The sequence below is a fragment of the Trichomycterus rosablanca genome, chromosome 25 (genome assembly GCF_030014385.1).
Source record: "Trichomycterus rosablanca isolate fTriRos1 chromosome 25, fTriRos1.hap1, whole genome shotgun sequence".
Lineage (NCBI taxonomy): Eukaryota > Metazoa > Chordata > Actinopteri > Siluriformes > Trichomycteridae > Trichomycterus > Trichomycterus rosablanca.
The window spans coordinates 17,503,658-17,526,363 of record NC_086012.1 but is presented as its reverse complement, the minus strand read 5'-3'; the positions used below and the strand labels follow the sequence as shown (position 1 = coordinate 17,526,363).

At 41.9% G+C, this 22,706-nt stretch overlaps 2 protein-coding genes across 2 annotated transcripts; one reads left to right on the top strand and one right to left on the bottom strand.

Annotated features, from left to right (window-relative positions):
- Window positions 1–6,601: 6,601 nt before the first annotated feature.
- cryz (crystallin, zeta (quinone reductase)) lies at window positions 6,602–9,664 on the bottom strand. The gene is made up of 9 exons (XM_062987590.1): window positions 9,600–9,664; window positions 9,293–9,416; window positions 8,950–9,102; window positions 7,831–7,994; window positions 7,675–7,726; window positions 7,400–7,549; window positions 7,220–7,321; window positions 7,033–7,128; window positions 6,602–6,796 (listed from the first exon to the last, which is right to left on the bottom strand). The coding sequence occupies exons 2-9, from the start codon at window positions 9,398–9,400 to the stop codon at window positions 6,635–6,637; spliced, it is 987 nt and encodes a 328-aa protein (XP_062843660.1). The 5' UTR covers window positions 9,401–9,416; window positions 9,600–9,664; the 3' UTR covers window positions 6,602–6,634.
- A 236-nt stretch (window positions 9,665–9,900) lies between these two features.
- tyw3 (tRNA-yW synthesizing protein 3 homolog (S. cerevisiae)) lies at window positions 9,901–13,183 on the top strand. Its single transcript, XM_062987671.1, has 6 exons — window positions 9,901–10,130; window positions 10,208–10,288; window positions 11,152–11,250; window positions 11,507–11,578; window positions 11,866–11,999; window positions 12,672–13,183. The coding sequence occupies exons 1-6, from the start codon at window positions 9,957–9,959 to the stop codon at window positions 12,853–12,855; spliced, it is 744 nt and encodes a 247-aa protein (XP_062843741.1). The 5' UTR covers window positions 9,901–9,956; the 3' UTR covers window positions 12,856–13,183.
- The last annotated feature ends 9,523 nt before the right edge of the window (window positions 13,184–22,706 follow it).

Here is a 22,706-nt window from a genome sequence, read left to right as displayed (position 1 = left end):
CACAGAGTCCCTGTCAGTATCAGAATGCTTTTAATTCAGAATTCAGCCCAGACTTAAAACGCTGTAATGTTGTATATTTTTATTATTCTACCACATTCAGCAGTGGTGTTACCTTGATAAGGTTTATAGTAGGTGTTTATCACATAATTATATAAACAATGAGTGCAAGACTGAGTACAATCTAAAACTGAGCCAATCAAGCTCTCATTTTCTTTTCTAGCTTCATTATTGATATACTTTCATGGAATTTGGAGCTTATTTTGGGAACACGGGGTACATAAATACACACTTTAAGGACGCCAGCACATCACGAGTCCATTTATGTCTTTGACTGGCTGAATAGAATCCACAATAATTGCTTCTTTGAGTCTTTGACCCTTGGGTGGCAAGTTCACTAAAACAATAGCTGCGTGAGGAACACTTGCTATCTGATCTTCTTATCAAGGGCGCTCTGAGGCCTGCTGGAAGCTTTCTCCGGTACCACCAGTCTTATCTTCCTCTTCGGCGAGACGCCACCCGACGACGGGTACTCCTGGACGATGGAATGGTTTAGGAACAGTGGGGTTGTGGAGTCTTTGGTAGGATCCACTTCATCCAAAGTGCTCGCTGGCTGGTTCAAGTCTACATTTGCACCTTGAGGTTGATGGTCTGTGGTATTGAAAGGCATCTCTTCACCTCTTGAGGTCAAATCTGAGGTCTGTGTTGATGGAACAGACGTGTTTGAAAACGTCTGTGAGCTTTGCATGTTTACCGTGAGGTCCAAGCCTTGGTTTGTGACTTGCTGAAGGTCAGCAAAAAGACCTGGACTCTGCATCAGTGGGTTCGATGCATTAGTAGAATGACGAGTCCTTGCTGACAGGTCCAAGGTTGGGTTTATGACTTGCTGATGGTATTTAGAACTGATCATAATGGGTGGTTGGGTCAATGCCATGTCTGTTCTCTCAGCTACAACATTAGAACCCAGTGCAAGTTGGACTGAATCTTCTGTATTTTGATGTTTCATGATACTGGTGTCTTCCAGTGTGCTCGGTGGCAGGTTTGAGTCTAGGTTTAAGACTCGGTGACTGTCTGTAGTGTTTATATTGAGTAGTTGTGTTATTGCAGCATCTTCGCTCTCATCTATTAGATCTGAACCACCTTCAGGACGTTGGGACTCGTGTTTGAGAGATTTTGGGACCTGCTTCAGGTCTGGATCTTCATCCTGCAAGGACTTCTTGGTAAGTTTGTCTTTCTTGGGTTTGGGTTTTGCTTTCGATTGACTCTCAGTCTTCTTCTTTACCTTATTTTTCTGAGGTTCATGTGTTTTCAACTTCTTTGGCATCTTGTCTGCATCTATGACCTCCTGACCTCCTGGCTTGGGATGAACCTGAGTTTTCTTAAAGGGGTTTAGATTAAACTTGACCTTAAGTTTCCTCCTCCCAGTAGATCGATGTTTTGGGTTCTTTAAACGCCCGTGTGAGTCGGTCTTGTTCGTTTTGGCAGATTTTGCAACACTTTCCTGTTCTAGCGTTCTCAATATTTTGGTCCTGTTGATTCTGTATGGCCCATCGAGCTTACGATTGGGCACGATGGACAAATCAAAGGAAACGCTTCTCTGGACCCTGGTCTGACCATCACCCTGCCAGTTGATGTTAGACGGAGTATGATTCAAAGCGCTCCCATAGAGAATCACTCCAGATCTGGGTAGTGTTCCATTTCTATGGTGTCTAAGTAGACAGTCCTGGTCTTCACTCCTTATTTGTTTGTACTCGTATGCATGATGACAGTGCAAGCAATTAAGGGTTTGATGAATGTCCGGAGTATCCTCTAGATGTTTATGTTTTGGGAACTTATGATGCACGTGATTGCAGTGAATTTGTCCTTTGTTCTGAGATGTTCGTCTCTGGGAAGCTGATCCATGTCTTCTAGGAGGCAGTTCTGACATTCTGATGGTTGACAAGCCTCTGGAATCTCTTGAATGCTCATGACGGCCGGTGTTTGACCTTCCAAATCCGTTAAATATTTCATCTCTTGAACCTGTAAATCCAGAAAAAATACAATAAAATTTTAGAGCAAAATGGAAATGATTAAGCAGCTAAATCCAAGTCTAGTCCAAGTGGTATCAAACGTACGAGGCAATTTAAATGCTCCCTTGGCATTCAAGTAATTTGAGTCAAGCTTGTGGGTAATTTAGATGAGCCAATACCCCAAACGTCATGTTTTTGGAAAGGAAGTGGAAACCAATACATCTATAGAAACAAGACAGACAGTAATTGGAGCTTAGGATCGAGCCTAGAGCCCTGGAGATGGGAGGTAGTGACACTACCTGCTGGACCATGATGTTGTCCATCCCAATTAATCCTGAATCCAAGTCAAATGAGTCAAGTCCAGATCTTGAGTACAATTTTATGACTGATCATTCACCTTTGGTCCTTGATTGATGTCCGACCTTCCTGTGGTCACCTCCAGTGTGGTTTGGCCAGTCATCCTCTCTCTTCAGGTGCTGGACGTTCTCTCTCCTGGAACTGGGTCTAAGACTGTCTGATCCACAGTTCTGGCAGACGAAGTGGTTCTCCATTAGGTCTGGAGCTGTATTAAAGGAACTGTCGTCTTTGTCCCATGGCTGATGAGCAGCGTAGTGACATGCCATGGAAAGGGCCTCCTTGCCTTCGGAGAAGTTCCACTGAACAGATCCCTGGCTGGACTGGTCCTCGACTCCGTTCTTCCCTTGGCATGATTTACATTTCTTACTCAGCTTCCTGTGTGCGATGGCGAGTACGGCGAGAGTGATCGCGACGCCACCTGAAATACAGCCGAAAATATTAAACAAAATTATGAGATCTGCACAAAAATCATCAATTTACCTTCATTTTATAGAATTATTATTTTTATCTACACACCGTTAATTATAAACACATCAAACGTCTGCAAAATCAAGTCAAATCAAATACATTTAGACTAAATACGCTCTACACATACAAGGGCTACATCTGAAGGAGGGAGGGTCGGATAGGGTTCATCTCATTGCCCCTGCAACAGCACTGGTACTTTACTGGCCCTTTAACTCCTGCTTGCACCGTATTTGGTCACAACTGTAAGTCTCGTTGGATATAAGGTGTCCGAATGACCAGCAGAGGAATAACTGGAGTATAGCGTGTTCCTCTAATCAAGAATCTGCTGCTGGCTGGTGGAAAAAAATGCCTGCAAATTAATGCCATCATCAAATGTTTCGTTTATGGGCCAATCAGTGGCTCTTTGACACACTTGTGCTTTGACCATTTGGTCCACAAGCACTAGTTAAATCATGCTCACCCAGACAAGCGAAGGCAGCAGCGAGAGCGACATCTCTGGTGTAGCGCTGAGGTGGGATCGAACGTCTAGCAACAGCTTTGACTGAGATCTTGCTGTTAGCTGGCATACAGTCAACCGCCGTTAGGTCCAACACCGTCCTAACTGAAGGGTTATCTGACCTGGCGCAGACCATCCCCTGCCCGTCGGGTAGCACCGTATCTGGAGACCGAACGAAGCTGTTGAGAAAGGAAGCGAGTTCCACCAGCTCGCAGCTACAGTTCCAGTCATTAAGCTCCAGGTTCAGCACGGAGAGCCGCGGCAGGTCGGCGAAAGCGTCGGGCGCGGCCTTCAACCTGTTCCTGGACAGATCCAGACTACGGAGGTGCGGAAGCTTCCGGAAACTTTGCTTGTCCACATGTGAGATCAGATTCTCTGACAAATCCAGCGTCTCCAGGTTCCTCAGGTCAGATGAAGCGAAGGTGTCGGAGTTCAGGCTGGTGAGGAAGTTTCCCTGCAGCTGAAGAGCTTTCAGAGCTCCGCTCCTCTCAAACCAGGAGCCGTGGACCTCTCTGAGGGCGTTACCGCCCAGATGGAGGGTCTCCAAATTACGCATCCAGGAGAAAGTGGTTCTGTCCAGGGTTTGGCTGGAGATGTGATTATGGTCCAGCAGTAGTGACGTGAGGATTGTGAGGTTCTGGAAAGCGTTAGCTGTGATGGTAGAAATGATGTTGTTGCTCAGCACCAGCACACTCATGTTGGATAAATGAGAAAATGCAGTGGAGTGCACGGTGTCTATCAGGCCATCGGTGAGCAGTAAGGCTTTGGTTGATTCAGGAACCTCTGGAGATACAGACAAAAGTATTGGGACACCACTTCTAATTATTGAATGACATAAATTAATTACACAGCATTTTATCACCTATGATGCTGGAGAGCATGTTGCAGATGGTGGCATCCTTGGCGCAGACGACACAGGAGGGCGGGCAGGGCCGCCAGGGTGAGAGCTGGACTTGTGTTACTGACACCATCAGCGTTAGGAGAACACCTGAGAAGAACAGTCACCATCATGGACAAGTTGAGACTAATTACACCGTCTCACAACGTCTCACAACGTCTCACATTGTCCTGTTCTGTATTCCATTCATGACAGGACAGGTAGGGTAACAGGTAGGTTACCCATGATTCATCAGTTCAAGTTCAATGTCAAACACTGTGTACTTTAGGAGAAAACTAATGCAGACATGAGGAGAACATGCAAACTCCACACAGAAAGGACCCAGGACCTTCTTGCTGTGGGGCAACAGACTCTTATCGAACCTGGACTGCCAGTGATGAAAGGCGGTTGTAGCCTAGCGGTTAAAATACTAGACTAATAATTGAAAGGTTGCTGGTTGAAACCCCATCACTGCCAGGTTACCACTGTTGGGCCCTTGAGCAAGGCCCTTAACCTTCAATTGCCGAAAGAAATGTTTGGTGCATTATCACCATAAAGGTGAAGTGTCTCTTATCAGGACTTGATTTGATGAGAAATTAAACTTTATTTATGTAGTTTGAGGGTTCACAAACTTTTTTTCTAGCAAACGTAGCTTGATAATAAAGCCATGAAATGTTTGTACTTACTTCTCATGGTCTGTCAGTGGACGGATGCATGGTGTTGCCTTTATCTTCCTGGAGGATAAACAGTCCAGCTTGTGTTCGGGACGGTTTTGGCGTTTGCTCCGTCCCACCGGCCACTGTTACTGTTACTGTGGGAACCTCGGTCGACAGGTGAGATAAATAAACAGTAATAAAACATGCATGATGCTCCACCCGGTTCCTCCCTCATTAATGATTCTGGCTCCTGAAGCACATGGCGTGAGGGTGTGTTCTGTATCTTAGACGGCGCGACTCCAGTGATGGTCGGCGTGTATTTAGTGACCGTTAGTGACACGTGGACGCGGCGCGGGACAATAGTGTCCGGTTACAGGACGGGCTTTCTTCCTACAAACCATTCTTCAGTGTGTTAACCAGCCTGACAGTCTGAAATAAAATCAAATTAATCTATATTATAGCCATGGGCTGTAATATCAGTGTTATAAAACATACACTAAACAATATTTCTTCTATGTGCTTTCTAAAAGACTTTATTTTCTGTTATATATCCTTACATTTCTATTTTTTACTATATGTGTAAACATTTTACATCTTTATATTTTTGAAAGCTGCTGTAACATTACAAATTTCACATGTGGGATAATAAAAGGCTCTTATCTTATCTTATCTTATCTTATCTTATCTTATCTTATCTTAATATAAGGCCAAAAGTATGTGGACACCTGACCACAAGCTGGTGGGACGTCCCATATCAAAAACAAACAGTATTAATAAAGTGACCTCTGTGTGATCTTTTCAGAAGGCTTCTCACAAGACCTTGAAGTATGTCTGTGGGAATTTGTGCACGCTTAGCTAAAAGAGCTGATTTGTATGGCTGGTCAAGAAAGCCCCAGTTGATGTTCGGTTCATTCTAAAGCTTTTTTTTTTTTTTGCACTTGAGTTTCTTTAAACTGAGCTTTTCTACAAGTTGGAAGCATAGAATTCTCTTCATATAACTGATTTATTACACCTGTTGTGGCTGAAACACATGAATTGAGAAATTAGAAAGGGTGTCCCAATACTTTTGTCCAAATAATTAAGATTATTGATCCCCACGGGGGAAATTAGAGTGTTACAGCGGATCCAGCACAGAGTAAGACACTATAAATAAATAAATAAATTTATTTAGTATGTAATGTATGTATGTATACACTGTATATAGTAAATAGTGTGTAAACCATTTGAGATCTGCTTACCTGGCCAAACAGGTAACAGGAAACTGACTTTTCCTCTTCCAGATTTTTAGATTTTTTTAATACATCACAATAACCATCATTCGAACCCTGACGCTGCTCGTATGAACCACCATTAGATAAAAACGAGTGTCCAACATCAGCAGGGTGCCGATACTGTAGTCTGAGCACGCTCTTTACCTCAGTGCTACCTGATACTATAGCCGTCCTGGCTAGTGCCTGACAGGCAGAGACACAAGTCCCATGTTCTATAAATGACGATGAGTAGAAACGTAGCATCAGGTTTTACAATTTAAATGTAAATGTTCCGGAGACACACGATCCATACAGCTGTCAGGAGTCGAAATCACCCCTGAGCCTCGCCCATCCACCCCTCAGGCACAGCCGGGCGGGTAGCACCGCTGATGATTCAAACCCTGGATCCCACTAGTAATGAGTTATTTCATCGCTACCCAAGCACCCTACTTAATAATAACAACACTAATAATAATAAAGAGTGCCACAGCTTGTATGATTTGAGTACAGGATTTTATTTATTTTTACACGATCAGAACCATTTTCCCAGAAGCCCCATGGTTGTTCATGATGTCCTCATGGGCTTGAGCTGCTTTATCGAGTTTATATTCTGCACCAACCACAGGTCTGAGCCATCCAGCTTCCATCCCGGCGAACAACGCGGCTGCCGTCTCTGCCGTCTCCTCCTACAATCATAAAGGGATTAAAATAGGTGTGGCATATGTGCCAGTCAGTCCCAGTAAAGGAGGTGTGGCCACTGTCTATCCCAGTCAGTCCCAGTAAAGGAGGTGTGGCCACTGCCCATCCCAGTAAGTCCCAGTAAAGGAGGTGTGGCCACTGTACCTGCCAGTCTTTGGTAAATAGGCGTGGTCTCTGTACCCGTCAGTCCCAGATGCAATAAAATATATTATAATTCTGTTACCTTTGCAGCATGGAACAAAGCCACGCCAACAACACTGGACTCTTTGGTCATGATGTCTCGGGGGTTAATCTCAACTGGACCCCTGCATCCGACAATCTGAAATAACAGAACCACGCCCGTTATAATCTGCTCTACACACACGGAGAACATAGTAAATAACAAGCACAAACATAAACAATATACTCACCATCACTCTGCCACCGAACGCCAGCAGTTTCAGGTCATTGCTCAGGTTTACGTTCGACAGCATCTCCACAATCACATGAACACCGTGGCCATCGGTAGCAGCCTGAAAACGACAAGTAACGTCATAGCTCATTCCCTTCTTCATTAACGATGAGTTAAATCAGGAGAACCTGGATCAAACCTGGATTTTATCTAGGTAGTCTGGTTCTTTGTGGTTGAAGGCCATGTGGGCGCCGTTGTCAAGCGCTAGCTTCATACCCTCAGGGGTGCCGGCGGTGCCCAGAACCTTTAAGCCGAAAGCTCGTGCCAGCTGACATGCTGCGATTCCAACCTAACAAAACAAATGCATGCTGGGTCATTTATTAGGACTGGTCAGATTTCAACAAAGCATCTTAATCTTGTGCTTGTGCATGTGTGTTTAATCATGTAAAATGGTAGAAGTTTGTGTGTTCGTACCCCACCACTGGCTCCATGAATCAGAACCGTCTCTCCTGCTTTGGCTCGCGCCCTTTCAGAGACAAAGCGTAAACATACACATAAACACATGACAAAAGCATCCCGACTAAATTAAAATGCTTAAAATATTACAATATATGACGAATCCTTCCTTACTTATGAATTAAAGCCCGGTAGGCGGTGAAATATGGGATTCCGATGGCGGCACCCTGCTTGTAATCTAGAGAGTCAGGTAGTCTGTGCACGGTGGCTTCTGAGGCGACGGTGTATTCAGCGTATCCTCCGGTCTCAGTGCTGGTGGTGAAGACTCGATCGCCTGTCTATAACAACAACCAGACAATTTTAACAAAATATACACTCAGCTACTACTTCTTAAGGAACTGATCTATTCAGGCAGTCATTTCACAAATTGACAAGAATAAGAAAACAGAAAGACTCACAGCACTCACAAGAACAGGCGTCGAGGCCAGAGCAGCCGCAACTGCCATCTAGAGAGGCGCGAAATGCGTGTGAAGGACCTGGGCATGGGCTACGACTCGGAAGAGATCGTGCTCTTTAAGTTCTGCGTCGGCACGTGCGCAAGCGCCCGAGGGAACTACGACGCGGCGCTGCAAGATCTGCTAACCAATGGCAGTTTAACGAAACGCACTGCCTGCAAAATCAGCGCTAGGCCCTGCTGCCGGCCCACTGATTACGAGTCTGTCTCCTTCATGGACACGTCCATGATGTGGAGGACCATCGAGAAGGTCTCAGCTTCTGACTGCGAATGTGTGGGCTGAATGAAGAAGCAGAAGAAGGAAAAAGAAACAGGCCAACCCTCAAGAAAGAGGCAACAGAAGGCATCCTGAATTCAGGATAACAGGAAGAGGAGGTATTCAGTGACCAAAGATCTAAAGAAGATGATGACCTAAAGAATGATATTGCTCTAATGTGTTTTCCACACTTATGAGACACAAATTCACCTCTAATCTCTGATTTTTTGACACATGAGCTTCTATGCATGATTTTTACACATGAACATTGTTCATATACTCTGGGTTCTTGGTTGCATCCCAGACTAGATCATACATAAGCCGAAATCAGAATGTAAGGGTATTGTTAGGTAAATCTTCTGTATATAAATAAATTGCATGACAATTTATGAGAACATGCTCTTGACTTTCCCTTTTGGGATTAATAAAGTGATATATTTATCTATCCATGGCTGCGGGCACCACATGGAACATGTTTAAACTGAACTAATCAGATCCTTAGAGTCAAAAAAGATCAGAAAACCTGCAAAAAGCAAACTCCATCTCCCACAGCCTCCACCACACCAGCCACATCAGATCCGGGGGTGTAGGGCAGGCTGGGCTTCCGGGCGTATGATCCAGACCGAATGTATGTCTCCACTGGATTAACTCCACAGGTGTGCACACGTATCAGTACCTGAAACAGGTCAAGATGTGAACAAGTGACCAGATTTGACATGTAAAGTTTAATACCATAATTTCATATTATTTCTCTTATAAACAGTAAAACTGGATTCCTATTGGCTTGTAGAATTAAGATATTAAGCTGTACTGTATTAAGCTGTAGTGTAAACATTTCACTGCTGTATGAAGGGCACTGAGTTTACCTGTCTGGCACCTGGACTGGGCACAGGTAGATCTGAGCAGAGCTTGAGGACAGAAGGAGCTCCAAATTCAGACACCCTTATAGCTTTCATTACTTTTAATGAAGCCATGTTGGGTGGTGGAGAACTGTTATTAACAATAAATCAGCAGGTTACATGAATGCATCCTTGTTTATTCAGTCAAACATGAGCTAACGGGCTAAAGTTATTAACAAGGTTCATATGTAGACATAAATACAATATAGATTCGATGTGAATACAAATATTAGAATATGGGATACGAATTAATGAACTGAATTAATTTACTTACCACAAAATGTGCACACTGGTTTAGACTTTGAACCTTTAAAAACATATACCGCGATTTCGTAAATATTTCTGTCAGTGAGGTAGTTTGGAGCACCGCGGCTACCGTAGACTGTTGCTTCAGGTTGTTTTTCCCACCCGTATTGTAATAAATCCCGCCTTCTCAAACTTGATTGGATAATATTTTCAAACTCGCTATTTGATTGGGTATAACTTAATACACTGGAGCCAATCTGATCCCGATTTGTCGGAATAGAGGTAGAAAATCCACAACATGGTAGTTTCTCATATAAAACACATGTAAACAGGATCACAGGTTTTTGTTACTGAGTGTCAGGCAGTTAATTACTTACTAATACTAATGGAAGCAGAAAACGCATTCAAACAGTGGAAGAAGCAGTGCATAAACAAGATAGATTTAAGCAAAAAGGGCAGCATAGATGAAGATATTGTCAGTATTGTAACATTTATTAATAATAATGAAAATTACTTCACTACAAGTTCCTGCTCAGGAAGGATCATCCTTATAGACGGGGTAATTATCATATTACTCATATTACATGATTTTAAATCTGGCTACTGTATTAATTTAATGTTCTTTATGATTTTAAGGTATCTGACTGTGTGGATGTACAAAAACAGAACTGCTCCTGGTTGTTTGTCACTCATAAGAAGTGCACAAAAGATGAAGTGGTGAGATGTGTAACTTTATTCAACATTGAAGACAGAATTTCTACCAGCAATGCCAATTTAAATTGGTCTAATTACTAACAAATGGGGGTGGCACAATTTATTTTAATGTGTATACACATATATCCTGGGTTCACATGTTCCACAGACTTACACGAACACACGTTTATAAATGAGAGCTCCTTATATTGGATTGTCTAAACACATGCCAGGTAAACTAAGGGACTAGTATAGACACAAAACAATATTCATAGATTACATTATACATATTTTACTTGGTAATAACTGCTTCATCCTGGTTAGAGTCATGGTGGGACTGGTGCCATCTAAAACACTGGGTTCAGGGCAATAAGACACCCTGCAAGAAAAAGCACCCACCTTTGCAGTGCAGGGTAGACCGACTTTTACTTGTCAGGTAACATTTTATTCAGTTTGCCTTCTGTGTGATTTTGGGAGGCGGATAAAACCAAGAGAAGACACCCTAGATTAACTGGAAGAACATGCCCAGTTCTTTACAGTATCTGACCAAATCAAACCTTGATGATGTGCATCACTCACACTACCTGCTGCATCATCAAATAATATAGTTCTTGGAATTAATCCTTAATATATTAATTTATTTTACCTAACTGGTTTATCCTGGTCAGGGTTGTGGTGAGTCAGTTGCCTCCTGGAAATACTGGGCATAGATGCAGGACTAATACATTGCAGGGCAACACTCGACCACTTATTCAGTCTTACCTATGTACATTTAAAGCAGCCAGTCCACAGTTTGCATGTTGTTAGGTAAAATAGTATCCAAAAACAAACCCCACACAGAGACAAGGTACTTTATTTATGAAAGCTTGATGTGTCCTCTTAAACAGACTGCTGGTTTGGAGAAATCTTCCGGAGACGCTGTGTTTAAATTCGAGCCGTGTGTTCTTCATGTACAGTGCAAAAGACTAGAAGATGCTCAACGTCTGGTAACTTCTATCCTGTAATACTTTAAAGTAATCATTTTGTGTACACAAACATTTACTTCACTCTCTCTCTAAATCTCACATGTAGTCGCTGTTAACTGTCTGACTTCCAATGCTAAACTACGGAAGCAAACATCAGACACTAAACATGTTGTGGCTTGGACATAGATTTTTAAACATAGTGTATTTATTTTTTGTTTAGTAAAGGTTTTGAATGAAAATAATATTTACTATTTGTTTTGTTTGTGTTGTTTCACAGCACTCTGTGGCCATAAACTCAGGGTTCAGGAACTCTGGAGTGACTGTTGGAAAGAAAGGCAAAATCATCACGGTAAACTGCTTTTAATAATTTCATTATGGACGTGTACATCTAGATGCGTATAAATGCTGTCCACAATCAAGCAAGCTTTGCATTGTTTTGCGCTTGGAGCCTCTTTAACAGCTTTTTTTTCCTGTCAGTGGGATCAGCAGCAAACTTCAGTCCAGCTTTAGAATGTTGATTTTGGAGCATGATAGATCAAATCATGTTTCAGGATTGCCATTACATATGTTTCTTACCAATAAAGGTAAATAAAATCACACTTATTCATCCTCTCTGATGTGCTGTATTACACACAGGCTGTACGCAGCACTCACTGTCTGGAAGTTCCTCTCACACACAGGGGAACAGTCCTGGTTTCTGAAGAATACGTTGATTTTCTTGTTGGAGTCGCTAATAACAAAATGGAAGAGAATCTTAAGAGGATTAAAAGGTAATAACAACACTGTTGTTTACATTTCATGACTTATTTATGTTTGGCTGACATGGGTGTAAAAAAGTGTTATAAATATAATAATATATAATATAAATATAAGCATATAGTGTATATCTTCTTTAAATTAGCAGTAAAGATGATTTTTTTTTAAACACATCTGTATTTCTGTGTCACAGTAGATGTCTCTGATGGAGGGGCAAGGAAGCGATACCCTATCCGACACCCCCTCCCTCAGACACATGTCTATAGACCAGACTGGTGGTACCACTCAGACTTTGACTCTCAGTCTTTTAGGTTTGGTGGGCTACAACAATCACATTTTAATTATTTAACCCTTGTGTTGTCAAAAGTGACTCTTTACTGTGTAGGAGACTCCCTAAATTATCCACACATATATACAATATCTGTGTTATACGTATGGTGTGACCCCACTCTACTGTCAGTGAGTCAACCATTCCTCCTGCAGTCGCCACGACCGGCCAGCAGAGGCCGCAATTGCAGCAGCAGAGGCTGGCAACTTGGTCTCAATCAGGCTTAAACCGACAACGTTCCAAACAGTAATCCAGTACCTTACCTGCTGAGATATAACATATAGTTATTTTTTACTGTTATACTAACCTTCCTATGTGTTTTACACTGCATGATTTTCATCACTGATTTCCTTCACAGGTTCTCTGAGTGTTTGAGATCTGAGCTGGAACCAGTTGAAGATAAATCCAGTATAAAGAATGACCGGTTAGATGAGAAACCAGTGTACAGGCGGAGGAGGAAGAGAGTACAGGACACTTCTGGATCAGACTGTCCCATCAAACCTCAGAGCGAGAGCGATCTGGATATCAAACCGACCGACTGAACACTTGTGATCTACACCAAACATTTTGATTCCAGTCTTATTCAGAGCTGAGTGGTAATGCTTCGTACCTCTTTCCCCGCTGTAGGAGGGGTACACGGGGGAAGGGTCGGTTTGGGCAGCTGCGTAGGATCCGTCCACGTTGTTCGTCTCTGCCAGATGGTTCCTCCTGAAGATCAAGTGTGGTTTGGAAGCCCATTTCCTCTGGATTAGACGACTTTACTCGTGAGGATTAAATCTGTAATGGCTCATTTGAGAGATTTGGCTCATTAGTAGATCCGTCATGTTTCATACCAGTAGGTTTTACAAATAAAATACATGGTTAGAAGTGTGTGGACAGCCTGCTTATTATTAAGATCAGGTGTTTCAGCTACACCCAGCAATAACAGGTGTACAAATCAAAATGTACAATAAATTATATTTATAAATATAAATACTACTAGCTTTGTGTTTGAAGTGCAGGGTGTTCCTGCCTTGCGCCCAGTGTTTCCCGGTTTAACTGGACTCACTGCAACCCTAACCAGGATAAAACAGTTGATGAAAATGAAACAAAAAAAAGTTTAATAATCAGGGATACCAAAGCAAATATTATAAGACAGATCTAAGATACTTCTAAGTAAAACTAGATAACATTTTGCTGTAGGGAAAACAATCACACCTCTGTTTAACTGTATCACATCATCTATTTAAGTGTCATTTATAAATATTTATATAATGTTTTTATTTACGTATTTACAGAACAATTAAATAACTATTTACATGTTAAGATTATGTTTTACAAATTAGTGTGACATTTAAAATGAATAATTTGGAGGGGTGTCCATCTACTTTTGACCATATAGTGTAGTTCACCAGTAGGGGGGGTTAATGGCACCGCTTTCACCTGACTGAAAAGCACTGGAAAAAAGCTAAACTAAGTTAAGCTAAGCTAACTGCTCATGTTAAAGTATTTATTGATTTATTTTTTGACTGCAGGTGTATTAAAACCTTCTTTTGACAACAGCAGGGTCACAGTGGGATTTTTTTTTCTTTACCAGCATATATTTACACGCCATGTTATTATAAACACCAAACTAAAGCTAACTAGGGCCCTCTTGAGACTTGTGTGTGAAATTCCTGGTTTCTGACATCCTCAAACCAGCTAGAATGGAAACCATGAATCCAAGCCACACAGATCAGATCACATCCCCCTAAAACCCCCCATAATGTTTAATGTGCACATTAACAGACGCTCATGACTGCCGTCTGTATGATTTTATGCATTGCCCTGCTAGCACATGACTGTCTAACTGTAGTGCATGAATGAATGAATGAATGAATGTGTGTGTGTGTGTGTGTGTGTGTATTCTTAATAAACTGGAAGGTTTTAATTTTTAGTGCCTTCAATTGAAAAGTCCTCAAAGACAGTGACCGAAGACGAGGATCAAACCCAGGTTCTCGGGACCCATGTGGCTGTGTAGCACCCACAATACCACCTGTACTTCTGAGCTGCACTAAATGTAATATAAAAATATTATTAATAAAATAAAGTAAAATTTTAATCTTGCCACAAGGGCACTTCTATGGCTCCAATGTTGCAGCAACAGTTTAGGGAAGGTCCTTTCCTGTTCCAGCATGACTGTGTCCCTGTGCGCAAAGCAAGCTCCACAAAGACATGACCTCTACAGCTTTGGGATGAACTGGAACTTCAATTGAGGTTCTCTTGACCAACATCAGTGCTCAACCATACAAATGCTTCATGACAGAATGGGCACAAATTCCCACAGACATACTTCAAAGTCCTGTGAGAAGTCTTCTCAGAAGAGTGTTTATTGTTATAGCTAAAATGATCACATTGTTTTAGGTCACTTTATTTCAATATACTTTGTGTTTGATACCGAATGTCCAACAAGCTCATGGTCAGGTGTCCGAATACTTTTGGCCATGTAGTGTGTACACAATAGAGCTCAGAGTGAGTGAAAGTAGTTGAAAGTTAAGATTTGGTCCTTCTGTAATGGCTGTTTCATTCGTTCCTGTTCTGACTCTTGTGCATATATAGTTAAAAAAAAAACAGCTCCCAGACGATCATCTTAAAACACCTATTAACCACCTGATCGACTGAGCGGTGATTATAAACGTCGTTCAATTATTTCTACGTATTAAAGAGCTGAAGAGGGCGAGGAGAGCTGGTGACTGGCAGACTGAAGAGGCATTAATAGTGAGGGGCGAGGGGGGTGGAGGGAGAGTAGAGTCACTGCAATCAGGGCTGAATTGGGAGCTTTTTTTTTTGTATCGTGTGTGATTGTCAAGTGGGCCATTTTGGCCTCCTGATTAGGAGCTTTTTCCCTACTGGAGGCTGATTTTTGCCTCTTCGTCCTCCGAACTCGGGGTAATCAGCCGTCCTCTTACTGTCACTCCAGCCTGGCTGATTTCTGTCCCCTCCCCAACTCCTGTGGAAGTATTAAATATCCACCAGGCTTGTTTTTTTAACTTAGGAAGGTCACCTTGTGTTTGTAATTCTACAGATTTATTTCCTCTAATCTTTTTAGGTGAACATGGTAATAAGTGCCCTCGGTTTGTCATTATTTAGAGAAACTGGCAGTTCAGGTGAGAGGAGATTTCAGTACTTGTTCTGATGCTAAATCATAGCCCATCTGCATGCTTGCAAACAATTTTATCAGCATTTACCAAGCTGTCCTGCTCGGTGCCACCTACAGTGTATCACAAAAGTGAGTACACCCCTCACATTTCTGCAGATATTTAAGTATATCTTTTCATGGGACAACACTGACAAAATGACACTTTGACACAATGAAAAGTAGTCTGTGTGCAGCTTATATAACAGTGTAAATTTATTCTTCCCTCAAAATAACTCAATATACAGCCATTAATGTCTAAACCACCGGCAACAAAAGTGAGTACACCCCTTAGTGAAAGTTCCTGAAGTGTCAATATTTTGTGTGGCCACCATTATTTCCCAGAACTGCCTTAACTCTCCTGGGCATGGAGTTTACCAGAGCTTCACAGGTTGCCACTGGAATGCTTTTCCACTCCTCCATGACGACATCACGGAGCTGGCGGATATTCGAGACTTTGCGCTCCTCCACCTTCCGCTTGAGGATGCCCCAAAGATGTTCTATTGGGTTTAGGTCTGGAGACATGCTTGGCCAGTCCATCACCTTTACCCTCAGCCTCTTCAATAAAGCAGTGGTCGTCTTAGAGGTGTGTTTGGGGTCATTATCATGCTGAAACACTGCCCTGGGACCCAGTTTCCGGAGGGAGGGGATCATGCTCTGCTCAGTATTTCACAGTACATATTGGAGTTCATGTGTCCCTCAATGAAATGTAACTCCCCAACACCTGCTGCACTCATGCAGCCCCAGACCATGGCATTCCCACCACCATGCTTGACTGTAGGCATGACACACTTATCTTTGTACTCCTCACCTGATTGCTGCCACACATGCTTGAGACCATCTGAACCAAACAAATTAATCTTGGTCTCATCAGACCATAGGACATGGTTCCAGTAATCCATGTCCTTTGTTGACATGTCTTCAGCAAACTGTTTGCGGGCTTTCTTGTGTAGAGACTTCAGAAGAGGCTTCCTTCTGGGGTGACAGCCATGCAGACCAATTTGATGTAGTGTGTGGCGTATGGTCTGAGCACTGACAGGCTGACCCCCCACCTTTTCAATCTCTGCAGCAATGCTGACAGCACTCCTGCGCCTATCTTTCAAAGACAGCAGTTGGATGTGACGCTGAGCACGTGCACTCAGCTTCTTTGGACGACCAACGCGAGGTCTGTTCTGAGTGGACCCTGCTCTTTTAAAACGCTGGATGATCTTGGCCACTGTGCTGCAGCTCAGTTTCAGGGTGTTGGCAATCTTCTTGTAGCCTTGGCCATCTTCATGTAGCGCAACAATTCGTCTTTTAAGATCCTCAGAGAGTTCTTTGCCATGAGGTGCCATGTTGGAACTTTCAGTGACCAGTATGAGAGAGTGTGAGAGCTGTACTACTAAATTGAACACACCTGCTCCCTATGCACACCTGAGACCTAGTAACACTAACAAGTCACATGACATTTTGGAGGGAAAATGACAAGCAGTGCTCAATTTGGACATTTAGGGGTGTAGTCTCTTAGGGGTGTACTCACTTTTGTTGCCGGTGGTTTAGACATTAATGGCTGTATATTGAGTTATTTTGAGGGAAGAATAAATTTACACTGTTATATAAGCTGCACACAGACTACTTTTCATTGTGTCAAAGTGTCATTTTGTCAGTGTTGTCCCATGAAAAGATATACTTAAATATCTGCAGAAATGTGAGGGGTGTACTCACTTTTGTGATACACTGTATGTGTTACCTACTGTATGTGCTTAGAAAGAACAAAGGGTTTGTTGCTGATCACCTGAACATTCAGAAGCATGGCCTTCTTACCCATAAAGCAGATCCGAAGCCCATGGTACCCATACTCCTGATTTACATTTGGCCATCCAAGCGTCTTTTCACTCAGCTCTGGAAAATCATAAAGTTTTAGCAAAAACTAAACTGACCACTGAACCGTGTACTTTTACATTAGGTGTGCTTATTTTTATGGGCACAGAGACGACACCATAGATAAATACATTGTACCAAGTACAAAACATACCTCTGTAAAAGCTTGTTAGTGGGAAAAGTAATTAAACTAATAGCTCAGATAATTGTAGTGAAACCACTGCCCACCATCGTAGGTTATAGCCAAGCAAAAGCCGCAAAAAGGTCAGAATGTTAATTCAAAATCAACACGGCTGATTTAGGAGGTTAATTAGGACGGTAACCTAGGCTTTAATTATCACCTTCCCACCCACTAAATTGAATCATTTTTGGTGAGGGACTCAGTTTATTTATCGGACGCTCTGGGAGGTCCTGCTAGGATGCTGCTTTTCCAAAAAAAAAAAAAAAAAAAGCAAGCCATAACCAAAGTATTTGGATACCTCTTATACAGTTATAATTGTAACAGGCACTGTAAAATGCAAATACAAAATAGAAAATACTAATTGGTAAACTGTATTTTACAGTAAATTATGACAGGACTTGTAGAAGACGAGGCAGACCAAAAATAAGACGGATTGACAGCATCACCATGTGAATTGTATTACATGGATTATATATACTGTACTAGTCTGCTACAGGTGACATAGGGCAGAGAACACTGGAGAAAGCTGACCCATCTGTGCAGCCAACCATCACAAAGCTCCTGTAATGAATAGAACCACATGTGCTTGGGGATACTTTGGAGGACAGTTTGCTGCAAGTTAAGGCTCTACTACACAAAGTAGAACCCAAGTATTAACAACATTTAGAAGCGATGCCATCTGAAAGGAAAACCAAACCATCACTCTATTTAAGCTCTCATTTATGTACACTGAAGTCCTACGTAGAGCTTCCAGGCCAACTTGATTAATGTTTTTGGAAAGGTGAAGGCAACCAGAGTACGCAAAAAACCATTACAGACAGTGACCAGTTGCAAGGTTTGAGCCCAAGTCCCTGGAATCCTGGTCTTGTGTGGCACCCACATTAGCTGCTCCCCTATATCACATTATTAAGAATTATATTATATTATATTGACCATACGTTAATCAGTACATTTTAATACATTATATTAAACAAAATAAGTGTGAAAATGAGCTGATAAAAACGATTCCTGTAATGCTTTTCGGTCGTTTTGCATTTTGTACCGATTGTAGCAACAGGAGTCAAATAAAGAGTCGATTCAATGATCAATAAGAGGCGACTCTCATTAAAAATCTTCAACAAATCACTAAAATGGTAAAGAATTAATTGTTAAATTGCAAAGAACAAACTTAATTACAAACCTTACAGTAGCGTAAAGTTAATAAACTAGACAGTCCTGCTTAAAAGCAGTCAGAAAGTCTTTACAGGTTTAGTTTAGTGTATTGCTAAGCTAATTAAACAAACATAATTTCTTCAGACTGCTAAAGTAACAAAATTTAGTTAAACTAAATTAACATTTATAACACATTTAAAGTTTGCTTAGGACAGATGGATGAGGTTAGGGGTGCAACTGTTGTGTTAAAATGTGTTATTTATGTACAGTACACTATACAGCTAAATTCTAACACCTCCTCCATATGGAACAAAGTTCCGTACATTTTAAATGCATAATTATTGTTTATTTACTTAATTTAACACTGAAAATATTATAAAATTGGGGTGGTAAAATTGTGACCAGTTTTTAATATCATTATTTTCAAACACATGGAACGTTACCTTGTGGTGTCCAAATAAGAGTGTATGTGGTATTATACACCAGTTTCACTTGTAACACAGGAACACAAACGTAACATATTCCTTCTCAACTAAATAGTTAAATAGCTGTAAGACTTTTTCTAATCACATGGTGTATAATACAACAAGGCACACAAAGTCATATAGTATGACTATGACTAGTATTTTGTTTATGTATTTTTTCCCCTTTTTCTCTCGACTTTAGCGCCAGTCCAGTTGCCCGATTGCGTCATGGTTCCTCTCCAGTAATGTTGACCCCGGCTCTGATTGAGGAGAACGAAGCTAATCCACGCCCCCTCCGACACGTGGGCAGCAGCCGTATGCATCTTGTACACTTGACGAGTGCATACAGAATCAGCACTGTGTACGGAGAGACACACCCTGATCAGCGCACATTTTCCTCGTCTCGGTGCAAGCACCATCAATCAGCCAGCAGAGGTCATAATTGCATCTGTCATGAGAGAACAACAGGCCAATCGTTGTGTATGTGGGTGCTCAGCCCAGTTGGCAGCCGGATTCCAGCTCTGGTGTTCCAGCGTGTTTTACCGCTGTAGTTTTTTACAGCGTGTTTTTTGCTGTAGTTTTTTATTTTATTTTTGCTGTGCATGGTTTCCTGGCATCCCAGTAAAATCACTGGGACCTGTCTGGACACCCCGTTGTTAAAGCCACATCATTATGTGCATCCTATACATCTTTGCTTGCTGTGACTGTGCTTTGAAACTGTAGCGTTGGATAGCAAATGCTACATGAAATGGAATTAGAATTTTGGTAATTTACGTCACATGTTGTCAGAGTTGATTTCTGACCACAGTATACCCTAAGTTGTAATGAAATAGTGCTGGGATGCTTACTTGAATAGGGCTAGTTTGACTGAACCCACTTGCAGTTCATGGAACAGTGTGTTTGCTTTGCCAGGGTGGACAGATTACTTGATGCTAAAGTCACTGGTCTGGATGGTCGGGGGTAATTTAAGAACCACCAAAACAACTGTCTGACTTGAATGTGAAGCTGCTGGCTGGAACAGTTGTCACTGTCCAGAGTCAAACAAGCTGAACATTGCTAAAACATAGGCTAAAAGGCTGAAATGCAGGAACAACTTAAGTTTGTCGCTGATCTTCTGGATCTTCTAAGCCCTTGACAACATGAAGCTCACTTGTCTGTGGCTAGTGTCACTCTCATTCCAGCAGGTTCTAGTTAAATAAGTTAGATAGTGTAGGGTTAGCCTTACAAATGTATGTAGACTGTAACTGTACATGGGAATCAAATATGATATGGCAGCATGAAGTGTTAAACCAAGTTTTCTCTTAAATGTGGCCTTTGCTTTTATAGAACGGAATTGACGGAGTGTTTTGGAGATGAGGTAAAATTCCTGATTATATGAATAAATTCTGTCTTCAGATTGGCTACAGTCATCCCGTTGGATGCCAAAAATCTTGCAGGCGAACCTACACGTTGACAGAATGAGCCTAAGCAGATCACGGTGTAACCTCATACACCGTTCCATGTGCTCTACCCTGAGCGTCCGCTCGTTTTCTGGCAGGAGGTTGTTTTATCGTGCTACATGCCTCATGCAGTAGGGTTATATCCCATTTCTGCTTGACATACATAAATTGCCTACTTAAGTGGGCATTGGTGGTCTCTTCCGTTGCGATCGTACAATGCGGCAGACACGCAGCAGTTTATAATTAGCATTGTGTGGAAGAGCTTCGGCGAGAGGGGATGAAGTAGAACGAACAGATTCATTTAACTTCCTTTCATCTGAAACGCTTGATTGCTTTTTCAGATCGGGCCGCGTGCATAAGATCCCCCGGGTGCCTGACTGTACTCGAACAGAGAGGAAAATAAACAGTTTCATTCTGGGTACTGTATCATTATCACAACAAAGGGTCGGGGCAGGAGCTCCTGAAACACGAGGCACGAAACATCTGGGTTGCGTTAATCAAGCAGGTCAATGATGGATGTGTTCCGTTTGATATAGAGACAGATACACTTGAGCCAGTTTGGATAAGTGTTTCAAGTGCGGACTCTGATCGCGGCGCTCTTGTACAGCGGAGGGTTTTATCAGAATTGTTTATGTTTAAAATGTGCCAAAAGTTTAACGACGGGCCATGAGCTCTAGCCACGTATACAACATGCTGCAGGCGCGGCTGCTGTTTTGTTGTTAATAATCTACAACATTTTGCCTGCCTGTCCTGTCAGTTCCTGGAACACGAACGGATGTGGGAATTTTATGCGCCTCTATATTTTTAAATGGGGATATTTCAGCTGCACAGTAACACGGTCCCTAAGGGTCAAGGTTTGTTCCAGTAGGTGTGTTTGAACACCTTCAATTCCTCCCAACTCACTTTATTTACATTGACTGCATTTGGTAGATGCCTTTATTCAAAGTGACTTACAATTGTGCAACCTTCCGGTTGCTAGCTCAGTTTATTATCCGCTGAGCTACCACTGCTCAAAACATGCAGATGGTGGATTGTCTGCTCTAGGTTTCTTCTGGTGTGGGTAGAAGGGTAAGTAAGTGTGTTTGTGTGGGGGTATGTGATGATCTGCAATGGATTGGCTTCCCAGTCTGTGAGTATTCCTGCCATGCTCCCGCTGTTTTCTGGTGGCACAGGACCCACCACAGTTGACAAGTATACAAAAAAATGATTTGCTTTTATACCAACTAGTTTGGTATAGATAAACCTTAGTGACACTCAAGGACAAGGCTGTTAAGACTCCAGTTTAGCATTCTACTACACTTGGACTGATTTTAGTTTGATAGAAAAGGGAAAACCCACATTTCCTCAGGGCTACAACTATCCAAGAACTCTCAAACCTGAGATCTCCAGTTTAAGCTTTTAAATTCTCTTTATTTATTTCTATCTGGCAGAGCTGAGCTTTTCTGTTCAGTGCCTCAGATGGTCTTGTATCCTCCAGATTTGTGCTTTGGTATACTTTAGTAACTCGTTTGGTTTAAAGTCTTGTTTAACTTTATTATTTTTCTACTATACAGGTAGACCTCACAAAGAGATGGGCAGTATAATTTATTATTATTATTATTAAGTTATTTCAGTACAAACAAAAATTACTATCAACAAACTACCTGAGTTGATAATGTAATATGAGATCAAAGCTAGTCTCTCACTGGGTCTGAATACGTTTTCTGACTCTTTAGAAAGTTGTTGAATGGATTTGACATTTTTGCTTTTGATTTAACATAATTTACACTATTTTATAGATCAACTTGGGGGGAAAAACACTTTATCACCAGGTAAATCTGGTAGATCGAATCTGTTGATTTGTCACAGTGTCTCCTTCAATGTAACTGATATCTGATACCCATTTTGATTCTGTTTTCCGGCGTGTACATTTGAGGTCGTTGGGGGTCGTGCCCTGCTCGGGCCCCGGTGACAGCTGGCACACTGCTCTAATTTGCCTGATCCCTTATAATTTCCTTCTACCCTCTGAAGTGGCTGAGGGATGGAGGGAGGAGGCGAGCAGCCAAATGACCTTTCTACGTTTGCGCCAACTGGACTTAATGCCTCACCCCCGAATGGTAATAATTACTCTGGAAGTAAAGAGACCGAAATGAAACGAAAGTGA

Excerpts from the sequence above, each read along its gene's own strand:
- cryz (XM_062987590.1), bottom strand. The coding sequence starts at position 9,400 with ATGGCTTCATTAAAAGTAATGAAAGCTATAAGGGTGTCTGAATTTGGA. Across the intron at positions 7,995-8,949 it reads ATGGAGTTTGCTTTTTGCAG|ACAGGCGATCGAGTCTTCAC; the intron begins GTTTTCTGATCT and ends TTGTTGTTATAG. Across the intron at positions 6,797-7,032 it reads CTTTGTTCCATGCTGCAAAG|GAGGAGACGGCAGAGACGGC; the intron begins GTAACAGAATTA and ends TTATGATTGTAG.
- tyw3 (XM_062987671.1), top strand. The coding sequence starts at position 9,957 with ATGGAAGCAGAAAACGCATTCAAACAGTGGAAGAAGCAGTGCATAAAC. Across the intron at positions 10,131-10,207 it reads GGATCATCCTTATAGACGGG|GTATCTGACTGTGTGGATGT; the intron begins GTAATTATCATA and ends TATGATTTTAAG. Across the intron at positions 10,289-11,151 it reads AGTGCACAAAAGATGAAGTG|ACTGCTGGTTTGGAGAAATC; the intron begins GTGAGATGTGTA and ends CCTCTTAAACAG.